This window comes from Parasteatoda tepidariorum, chromosome 2, assembly GCF_043381705.1.
Source record: "Parasteatoda tepidariorum isolate YZ-2023 chromosome 2, CAS_Ptep_4.0, whole genome shotgun sequence".
Taxonomy (NCBI): domain Eukaryota; kingdom Metazoa; phylum Arthropoda; class Arachnida; order Araneae; family Theridiidae; genus Parasteatoda; species Parasteatoda tepidariorum.
The window spans coordinates 31394299-31406100 of NC_092205.1; the positions used below are offsets into that span (position 1 = coordinate 31394299).

The window sequence follows — 11802 nt, forward strand, 5'->3', positions numbered from 1 at the left end:
TTACTGTTATGTATTTCATGCGCCCCACGTTTTTCGTTTTTCAATTTTTTTCTTAATTATTATTCTCCACTACTAAAACGTGGTTTTTAAAAATATTACTTTTTATTTTGAATTTTATATTTTTACTCTCTAATTTTTCAGGTCTATCTCAATTATTCAAAAATTAGTTTTTCCTTTGTATGATCATTATTTTTGTCAAAGGTCTTTTAGTTAACAATTTAAGGCACATAAAGCATTCGTTATTTGTCAATGTTTTGCTTTTGATGTCATAATACAAGTTAAGAAGTTATAATTAAGTTGTATTAAGCTTCATTATCTACTGAAAATTTCAATTAAACTACTCGAGTTTTAAAATAGCACTTTTCATCTGACAATAATACTGTGGAAATATAAATACTCAAAAGTTAAATGTCCTTTTTAACTTGCATATAAAATATGGAAAAAAATATCACGTTTACTTACTTGAGTAATATTTATGATTGCCTTTAAATTGATGTTGTAGGTCCTGGAACACAATTAAAAATAAGAAACATTAGTAACATTTTTAAATACATTTTCAGTCAAAATAAGTATAATTTCCATCTTATAGGAATAACTTGAACAAAATATATGATAATCAAATTATTTTCATTAAAATCCAATCTCTTTCCAATCCATTTAACTCGATCAATTTAACTCGAAAGATCAAAGTTGAAAATGGAGTTATCAATCTTAGACTATTAATTAAAATTACTCTTACGAATTTCGCTGAGGAAAAAAAATAGTACTTCCTATGTTGCACAGTCTGCATCAGTTTTGTTTTATACGGTAGAATTCTCTGATGTTTCGTTATTACTGATGCTTTTAAGTGATTTGAGTGGTTCACAAACTTTATTTTATTCCAGGGGGTGTAAATTTGTGAGAAAGAGATATTTTAGCTTGGAATTTTCTTATTTCATATAATTTTGTTAAAAATGAAATGATCTAAAATTCCCGAATTTAAAATTGCGTTACACAGTAAGAAAAGAAAAATGCAAGCACTGACAACATTCCTGTTGATTTGATCCTGAATTCGAACATGAACTCTGTTTCTCCCTTTCTTGAACAATATTCCATTATGTTAATCACTTCCTGATAGTTTTATGATCATGAATTTGATTTGAAGGACTAAGAAAATTGATTAGTTTTATCATAAAATTATCTATGAGAGGCTAGGGAGATTTAAACTATTTTAAAACATGAACCGTTGTAACAAGGAGAAAGATGGAGGGGAGGATTCCATTTCAAATTTGTAAATAAAATCATCAAAATTTATAATTTTTTTCTGTAAGCCATTAAAAATCTCCCTGATGCTACTTTTATTTAGAGATTGTGTAACATATTGATTAATGTCAATGGTCTCTTAAAATACCTGAATTGTCGATTTAATGCTTCAAAACCGTTTTGGTGGAGACCAGGAATAAATAGAAGCTTGGAATCCTAATTCTGGCACTATCGCTTTTCCGAATGTCTGTACTTACCTTGATTCTTGGCAGTAACGATAACAGAAAAGTAGCCAAATCTTAAATCGTATAATTTAAAATTAACCATATAATGTGAGTGCTTAAATAATTGGAACTAATTAATTAGAAATTTTAACATAGGATTTTATGAGTACAGTAACGACCACAAGGATTAATTTTAAAAGCATTAGCTAAGCCAAATCATGGTGTGAGGAAAACTCCGTAAGCTCCACTTCAGTCTTTCAAATTCTTTTTTTTTCTGCCCTTTATTAATATCAATAGCAATAATTGGCAACCTATGAGCTATGAATAATGTGAAAAGGATTATCCCATCAATATAATGTTTATTTTTTCTGCATTCATAGATAATACGTATTGTGAAATAGAAATAATAATACCCACCAGAACAAAAATGTTTGGAAAAAAAATTAAAGAAAATACTCATTTAAAACTATTTGCCATAGCTATCAAAGGTCGTTTTATTCGTTATCGTTTTATTGAAAAAACTCCAAACCAGTATATAATAAAATTTCTCGATCATTGTTTGAATCGAGTTCATATTTTAACACAAATTAAGCAACCTATAGTTTATAAATTTAAATACTTATTTTAGGTAAACATTATCTTCTAACATTCATTATATTTTCGTCGAAAAATTAAAGAATTTATTAAGTATATAAAATCGTACTCGTCAATGTCCTGCTCTGTCATGTTGCCAAAATCAAGGGGTTTCACAACAGCGGCATTATTTACCAACAAGTCAATAGGTCCGACACTCTCAATAACAGATTTTGTAGATTCCCAATTTCCAATGTCCAAGAAAACCGTTTTTATATTCTTGCTCTGAAACAAATGAATCAATTCTATTTATTTTTGAATGGATACTTAATAGAAAGACATGCTTTATTTAATACTAGGAGGCTTCGCTCCTTGCTCGCTGGCTCTCGCCAACCCCCAGAACTGCTTTCGCATTTCAGTTCGGATTGCTTCGCAATCCAATGCTCGCTTTGCTCGCTCATTGGATACGTTCTTAAGGTCTATCTTTTGTATACTTTTTTGAATACTGAAGTTCCGAAAACTTTTCACTGTAGAAAATTCTAAACCTGTACATTTCAATATTAATTTGAAATTGCAAACAGTTCACATATTTTTCTTAATCACGCTATTCTAAACCTGTACATTTCAATATTATAACTNTTTCTTAATCACACTATTCTAAATTTCAGTTGTTGAGAAAAGTAACTGTTGTAAGTTTTGTTTTAAAGTCTTTCCCACCAGAGGGTTAAAGCAATGTGTTGTAAAACAATATGAAATAGTAGTCGGCCACTGAACGCCGGATGTAAAGTATCAGCTTCGATAAAGATAATTTTGTATTTTTAATTCTCTGAAGCGTGCCACCCTAATGATATGGAATTTGTAAAATAAATGTATATATTTTTGAATTTTAATGAAGCTCATCATTTTGTGTTTTCATCAGTGTTCAGAAGCAGAACAACTATTTTTTATTTTATCACAAAAATATAAAATGTATAAAAAAAGAGTACGAAAATGAGTATAGTCATAGAAAAAGTTAAAATTATAATATAGTATTTGTCAGTTAAAATAAAACTTTTTGTTTAAGTCATTGTTAACAATTCAAATTTCTCCGAGGCAATTATTCTAAACCTGAATTTTGTTCTAAATGTCAGTATTCAGACACACAACAGAAGTTTAATATGAAGTTCTAAAATGCAAATCTATATATATATATATATAGAATTTCTTTGAAAACACAATTGTTAATTTGGTCATTTGGCGATACAACACTTATAGAATTGAAGGATTTGTTACGCCAAGCGCTCAGGTATCATAATTTTGATCTAGTTGCGCTTCTATGTCATTTTGATTTATGTTGCTAAGTTAACTTTCAAAAAATTCTATGGCTGGCAACAGCATTTTTATTTTTTAAGTTGTTTATTTTTATTTCTTTTAGAATTCGTTCTTTTTTTTAGCAAAATGTTTTTTAACCTAACAGAATTCTCTGCCGACTGTTCTCTCTATAAATGAAGAAAAGAAAGTAAATATTATTGCAATAATACTTCACAGCTCTTCTTGAATCCATCCTTAATTCTTAAACAGTAGCACATCATTAAAAGGCAGAATGCTTTGGTGTTTTCAAAACGTAAACAAAATAAAGCAAACGTTGCCACCGGAGGAAACGAAATACAGCCAAAATTTGGGAGCCACGTAAGACAATTATATATAATAGATTTTATAGGAAAAATTCATCAGAAAATATTCAACAACAAATTTGGTAATTTGGCATTGTTTATTTATTGGTTATTATAGATGGAAAATAACTCCACTTACAATTGTTTTTAATTCATCTAAATCTGATTGCGTGCGGCTGACAGCGACAACTTCAGCTCCACATTCAGCCAGCCTAATAGTCACTGCTTTTCCAATACCTTAGAAAAAACAATTGAATTGAAATAAGCTATAGCTATTTTATGCATTTTTCAAGCGTGACATTCTTTGATGATAATAAAACTACAAAGCATTTTACTGCATGGACGTGGATACAATTGGGCACTTGCAACTCGAGAAGAAGAGTACCGCGAAAATTCGATGGTTGTGCCTAATAAGGTGGTAGAGCATAGGCTTGGTTTATTATCCGCTGAATCTATTTTCGGATGAGTTTTAATTGGATACCTCCAAGCGAAACCACGTGAGCGTTTCAAACGTAATTAGCTGCTAAATCGCGGCATAAAGAGATGCCACGATTTACCCATGCGTGACACCGCTTGAAAGTATAAAAACGGTGCACAATTACTTTTGATCCACTGATCGGATTTTCAATCCCTGAGATGCAAGCTGTTTAATTTGAAGGCATAGCCTTACGTTGAGCAGATGATATTTTAAGTTCCAAAATTAGACACAAAACAGTGTTTTATTCTAATGAAGTTGCATTTTATAGCAAATTTCTTCAAACTTTTGAATATAACTAAAAAGGACAAATCCAAATTTAAACAAAAGCAATCTAGTTATGATTCAACGATAAAACTTCAAATTCGTCATATTTTTTAAGCGTTATTTCTTCAAATTAAAATTATTGCTTAAAACTTCGTAAAAATGTGCATATTTTCCAAGACAAAAATTTTTTGAAACGTTATAACAAATAAAAAATTTATTACTTTTGCATGAGATCAACTTTGAATAAATTAGTCATAGCCTTTTTTAAAACTTTTTGCGCATTTATGTATTTCATGTGGTATGTCCAAATACGCAAGAAGTAAAAGCAATATTTAGAAGCTTTAATTTTGCACTTTTTTCTAATTATTGGATAAGACATTTTAGAGACATACCGAGTCATATTTTGAGGGCTGTACAACCAAATCCAAAGGAATCAACAAAAAAATAGGGGGGGGGATAAAATGCATTTTTGTGTCTGGTAATTATTTAGTATTAGTTAATGGTTTGAAAGAAAAATGGAGAATCGTAGGAAAGTTATTAATTATTTGCAAGCTATTTGGCGTATTGCAAAAAAAAAAGAAATTAAAAATTTAGCTTTTTTAAAGCTTCCTATCGTAGTGAATTGAAGAATTTTAATGATATGCTAGTTAAGAATTCTCCCCGAAAAAAAAACTTTCATATTTTGCGTGCTCTATCTTTCCTGCTTTATAAATAGCGAACGTCATGAGCATTTTTTTCTTATTCTAAAAGTGAACTACGTTTACCACTGAAAAATGAACGCTAAGCATTCCTGTTACATATTAATTTTTCGAGGCTGAATAATGCTCTCGAATATTCCACATTCATCATTATAAGTCTCTCGCGAAAAATATATTTTATTTTAGCACGCTATATTAAAATCTTCGTACTTGAATATTTTAATGAACCATTTCTTTCAAGGTTAGTTTGTTATAATGATAATCAAAAACTTCCTTGTCTTTAATCATCTTGGTGTAAACAATTATAAAATCACCATGGGAAGAACCCATAAGAGAAAGTAAAAAACAAAAGTTTCATTATATCACACAAAATTTTAAAATCTGTATTACATACTTATTTTTTTTTCCTTTGGGATATTTCGATAAAACTACATCTTTTGAAAAGAAGTTAAGAGGCACCAAAAGAAGTAAAAAAAACCACTTAAGGGACATCATTTAAAAGAAAAATCATTCTTTGTAAAGTTTAAAAAAAAAAAAGAATACTGAGACAGGTATTCAAATACTTCAAAAACTAAACACTTAGATGGAAATAAAGATATTGCTCGTTTATTTAAAATTTACCTTAATTTGTTTCAGGAATATATTTTCAGAATATTCCTATGCCATGTTCAGAGTTTTGTTAAGATTGTTATATGCAACCAGTTGTCTTTTGCACTGAAAATCTGTGGTACCATGCAATATGTGACCTAAGTCCTAAGCAGCAACATTTAACTATTTAACCTAATACTTAAACTCTTTACCTGAACTAATCAAGGCAGAGTAGTTGAGAAAAAATTGTTTTATAGGATAAATTATTTCGCACTAAAAAAGACCCAGAATACATTAGATACTAAAAATTACTTCAGATATTTAACTCGAATCCTTCATTTTCATTTATACCCAGAAAATATTTTTGAAAATATCCTTCATAGTGCTGCTGCTAGGCATAGTTTACAATTTGTCTTAAAATATCACTAAAGTATAAAAAAAGACAATTAAACAATTAAAAAAATCAACTAAATTTACAATAAAGCATTCCATTACCTTTTCCTGCTCCGGTAACTAGAGCTCTTTTACCATCGAATTGGATATTCATATTTTCTTTTTATGAATTTTTATTGAAGTGAAACTACTATTTTACAGTTTAGGCAGGCTGTGGACTTTTTTAAACAAATATTCGAGAAATGGGAGTACTTAAAAATCGACCATTTCTTATCTTTTAATGCGTATGATAAAGAAAAATAAACATTTGAGACAGTAAATGTAGAGAAAAAAAGATTTTGTCTTTCATTAAGTGTTTTATCTTCAGATAAAGAGTGAAAGTATTTTTGAATGAATGACAATGTAAAAAATTGCAATGATGAAATAATTTGACTTTAAAAATTAAATGCTTTTGAACGTTTAAACGTTACAATGAGAGAAATGTTACAATTCGGTGAGTACAAAAATGTGAACTGTTAAAAATATTAAGTAGTATTTTTCTTCTTCAAAATTTTGAAATATTTTCCTCAAAATAATATCGATTTGCAGATATGTCCAGCATATGCAATAAATGTTAATGCTAGCGAAATAAAAGGCATATAACTTTGAATATTGAAAATGTTATTTCCTGACAAACTGTAAGACATTTCGGATAAAAATACCATATGAATTGCATGTACTAGGTTCGCATCGTCCGCAAAATCTATTTTATCGCAAAATCCATTTTACTGTAAAATGTTATATTGTAATTTTCACAGCAAAGTTTATTTAATTTGAGTTAGTCAGTTATTTTATGGTAATTGTTACTGTAAATATTACGATATATCAGATTTTTTTTGTTCCGTAACATGTTCTTGCAAAAATGGATTATGGTAAAAAGTACCAGCTCCCTGAGTGCCGGTACGCAGTTGCATATTTTTTTTTATAATATAAAGATCAAAAAGTTTAAAATTCTTGCTTAGAATGAGTCTCTGAATTAGCTTGGTAAAAATTTCAATCGTGGTGAATCGTAATGCTGTTAAAATTTTCTGCTATCTTAAAATGCTTCAAATTGAATCATATTATCGTAAATCTTTTTTTCCCCTCCCAATGCCCACCTGCGTTAACATTCGTCAATTCAGGCTTATACACGGCGATTTTCCTGGCCTCTCTTTCAGGGGCACCATATTAGGTGGGCCAACGTCGCTCCCACTTTGACGACAGATAGTACAGAGAAGGAAAGAACATCCATGCCTTGCCCGGGATTCGAACCCAGAACCTTTCGGATCCAAGGACAGTTCCCTGCCCCCTACACATGACGGTCGGCTTATCGTAAATCTTAAACTTCACAGGTACATGTTACCTACTTGGCACAATTTTGAAAAAAGTCGCCAATGTCGAAATGACGCTTGTCGCCAAACTATTATACCAACGCGATGGAGCGTTTTTACAATTCTTGGCAAGAATTGGTGTAGGCAAAAATATAGAAAATCATAACTTGACAATGACTAATACATAAACAAATCTCAAACTCAACTGCAAAATCATACTCCGATTCCTAAAATGCAAAATGGCTAAAAAGCAATAACCCACCTCATACATCATGCCCATGACAATCTCTTGTCAAATTTATAACAACAGACAGCAAACTTAATTGCTTTTCCAAACATCGGTAATGTCACCAAATCCACCGTGTAACCTACACTAGGATCAAGCCAAACTTAATAACATGACAACATGTTTCAAGTAGAACGGAAACATGGTACACATTTTTAACTTATTAAGGTTACAGCAAAATTGTACCGTATTATTGTTCACCGTTAAATAAATTTTTCTGAGAGTGTACTTTTAAAGAAATGCGTAAATTTATGACTAGTATCTTAAATGTTAGAATATCATCATGGCAAAAAGATAGAAACAAAGTTCCTTTATAGCTTTACTTTCGAGGAATAAATCGCTTCAAATTTTGATTTTGTTTTTCGTAAATAATTATTCATGATAATTTTGTATTAGATTGAAAACAGCAACTAGTCTGAAATCAATTGGTTACCACTGCAAAAAAGGAAACTTTAGTTTCTTGCCAAACATTAAAATTTGAAAATTTTAAATTTGATAAATGCTCATAAAAACAAATTTTAAAAATATATAATAAATTTGACTGTTTTTGTGGAATTACCGAAAACTTAATAAAAATACCAAAGTTAGTGAACTGTAAACTTCTACGTATATTCTATGTATTCTCTGTAATCGTCTTCCTGAAGTATAGCTAACTGAACTGAATTTCAATAGAATGAAATGTATATATACCATCGTGAAATTTTGTTCTTTCTCTCTTTTGCGCTTTGCCTTACATCAATTCTTTTGTTCTATGCGTTTGATTACAATCCTGGAAGTTTTTAATTTAGTTGTTAAAATGTTATTTTAGTTATGTTAAATTTCGCATTTTTCCTTTTTTTAATCTTTGACAAGTGACGTATCTAAAATGCAGACTTTAATACACACAACCGATCTCGCCAGATATAAGTGGTGACCTGGACGTGATGTGAACATGTCTACTTTGACTGAAACTCCCACTTCGACATGAACACGCCTATCCTAACAGTAACGCCCACTCCGATCTGAACACGCCTACTTCTATGGAAGGTCAACATTGAACAGTTGACTTGCTACTTGTGACTACGACATTATCCACCTCCTCGCGCTGCTGCTGCTCAGTCTCAATCACACACAACGTATACAATCGACGACTAAAGACAACACAGGAGCGACCACGATCGTGAACTTAATACAGCTCTCATGATCAGCACTGAAAAGTACGGTGCTCTTAACACGGCTCTCCCGGCTTTTCACAAATCAACTAGTGGAATTCATTCATCGAATTCTATCACAGCTATAATTCTGGTGGGGGAGTACTGTAGTGTGTCTACCACTTTAAAAATGCAATTCCAATTTACTAGTTTATAATGCATGTTAACTCGGGCAAAGGGCCACTCAGGCACTCCGACCAACCTACAGGACTAGGACTAGGTCGTTTATATATTGGGGTACCTTTTCATACATAAAGGTTGACAATGGCGATATCTACTCTCCCCACAGATTTAACATAAATACTTACTTAACTTTAAATCACTTACCGTTTCCAGCTCCAGAAACTAACTTCCGTTTCCGATCAAAGCAAATATCCATTTTTATAGTTTATTTTTTGAAAAATTTGAATACGTGAATTGATTTTTTTAAACTTCTGTTATCGTTTTTATTGCCTATAATATGTACAAATACAATATTTATATATATAATATTATTTGCTTGTAATGAATAATAAATAAGTAAATCTTAAAACTTAAATTTCTTTAAAAATATTATCAAACAATCTCTCCATTAAGAATTAAGGATAAATTAAAAAAATTAATAAAAACATACAACGTTTCAGAAACCTTATTCCTAAAAGGTAATGATAATAATAATATCAGTTTCAAAACTTAAGATAAAGTTGTCAGCAAAAATAACAAGAAATTTTATTCATTTCATTTTTACATTCCATTTTTATTCATTCCTTAGCGTAATCTAACAAAAATGAAGCTGTGAGGGACAAAATTAATACTCAGAATCACAGCACTTTCAGTAGAGATTTTATTTAACTCTGAAAAACGAAATTTCAGTATTTGCTTCTGAATATAAAAAAATCCCTACATTTTGCTTTCTTCTAAATCCCTCTTCTAAAGAAAATATTGGTTCAAGACCTGTACAATACTGGAAGAGAGTAGAAAATAAAATAGATTCACCCAGATCGTCCGGTGCTTCGAACTTCAACTACGTGAGATATATTCTGTGTTCTACCGCTAACCACAGAAGTATTAATCCACTGACAGTTCTGCATGTAAAAAGTGTATTTTAACCTGCAGTCTTCTCCGCATAGCAAAACTGGTTTTTCTTAGCAAATAGATAGGAAAATAGTGAATAAAGGAGAACATTTACCCATTTTCTAAACCGCCAGAGGGTTAAAAACATTATGAGGCATAATGGGACAGAAGGTAATTTTGGTAGAAGCGTGTCTTCACTGGAAAAGAAAGCTATCACGATCTTCAATAAAAAACATTAAACCTTTTTTAAGTAAGATTTGCTATACAAGTTTAATGTCGAAATATAACTTTATATTAATCAAATTAAGATTAATAAAATGGCAGTGTTAAAGTCCGAAGTATGCTTCAGTATGTGTCCATTAAATAATCTTTAATTTCGGAATATTATAAAAAAAATTTCAGTAAAACCTAGAATTTATCAACGTCTTCTGGTAAAATTCTGGAGGTATTTCAGTTCATATATATTTTGGATATTATACCGTTATAAGAGGTCGTAATAAATTACCATATCTCAGTTATGTGGATTCGGGAACACGGCAGCAATCCTTCGCTTAATGGTCAGTATAAGAAATACCGTAACCATATAAAAATTAGTGTTGGGTGTACCATAAGAACGTATACCGGACAGTGGTGCATAACCTTAAAAAACATCAATATTGAAAATTCGGGTCCGTGACACTTAACCTTAAAAAAACATCTGTTTAGAGTAAACCGGACAATTGCACTCCACATCCCTTGAGTAATTAAGTTATTTCAATTGACATAATTTATAGTCATTGTGATTGATTGATTGTTATACCAAGCAATGGCACTTCACATCCGTTGATTGTTCAGATTATTTAAGATAATATTATAACAGCGATTATGATTAATTGAATATTATGCCTCGTGTTTATTCGCCAAAAGCAGTTTAACCATATCCAATGACTCCATTTAACAGAAGAGTATCATATATTGTGAACAGTATGTTTTAAAAAAGTTAAAATACATTATATTTTAGGCAAAATATTATAATTGATCATGAAATGATTATTAAATGATTTCATAAATTGTAAATTGATCAAAATAATGTATGCGTTAAGATTATGTCGCTGGAACTATCTAAAAATTATTTATCTAAGATTATTTTATAGATATTATATTGAATACAAGATTTATAATTATTGGACAAGAAATTTAAAAAACAATAATTGAAATACTTTTTCCTTTTCACAAATAGGATCCCATGTGAAAAACCTGTACTAATACTCAATTCTCTTAATTACTACTGAAGATACTCCAATAAATTTTTAAAAATAATTTTGGTAGTAGTCACACAAAAAATCGTTTCAAGCTTGTACCTGAAATTGTTAGAAAGTCCAAGAATTTATCGCAAAAATTAGGTAAAATGTCCGAAATGAAATGAAGCATACTTTGGACTTTTACCAAGCCACCCTAAAAACCCCTTGTTTCTTCAAAGCATAAAAACTTAAATCGTCCTCTCCGAACCACTTTTGTCGTTATCCTTGTTCTAGTGGTGTTTCGAACTCGGTGATTTCTGACTCAAAGTTCTTTTTGCTTTGAACCTCAGTCTTCCAAACTTGTAATCTGAGAATAATGTTTCAAGCATTAGTGCCAAAAGCTTCTGTAGTAGCAATCAACCCAAAAACCACAGTTCTATCGGTAATTTTGAATCTATCGTAACACAGGCGGTATGAAAACACAATTTAATTATGATCTGTTGCAGTGTAAAATGCTAATTGTTGCTTTAGAAAAGCTTTTGATATCCTCCTAATCATCTTCTTAAGTTGCTTATTAAATCTTAATATATAT

At 30.4% G+C, this 11802-nt stretch overlaps 1 protein-coding gene across 1 annotated transcript in view; it reads right to left on the reverse strand.

Annotated features, from left to right (window-relative positions):
- The window catches only part of LOC107444828 (uncharacterized short-chain type dehydrogenase/reductase y4vI), a 60927-nt gene extending 54521 nt beyond the window's left edge, over positions 1–6406 (reverse strand). The window contains exons 1-4 of the mRNA XM_071188072.1: positions 6215–6406; positions 3831–3928; positions 2170–2324; positions 463–505 (exon numbers count right to left, since the gene is read on the reverse strand). Of these exons, the coding sequence (XP_071044173.1) occupies positions 463–505; positions 2170–2324; positions 3831–3928; positions 6215–6266 (348 nt within the window). The 5' untranslated portion in view covers positions 6267–6406. The remainder of the gene's footprint in view (positions 1–462; positions 506–2169; positions 2325–3830; positions 3929–6214) is intronic.
- Between the last annotated feature and the right edge of the window lie 5396 nt (positions 6407–11802).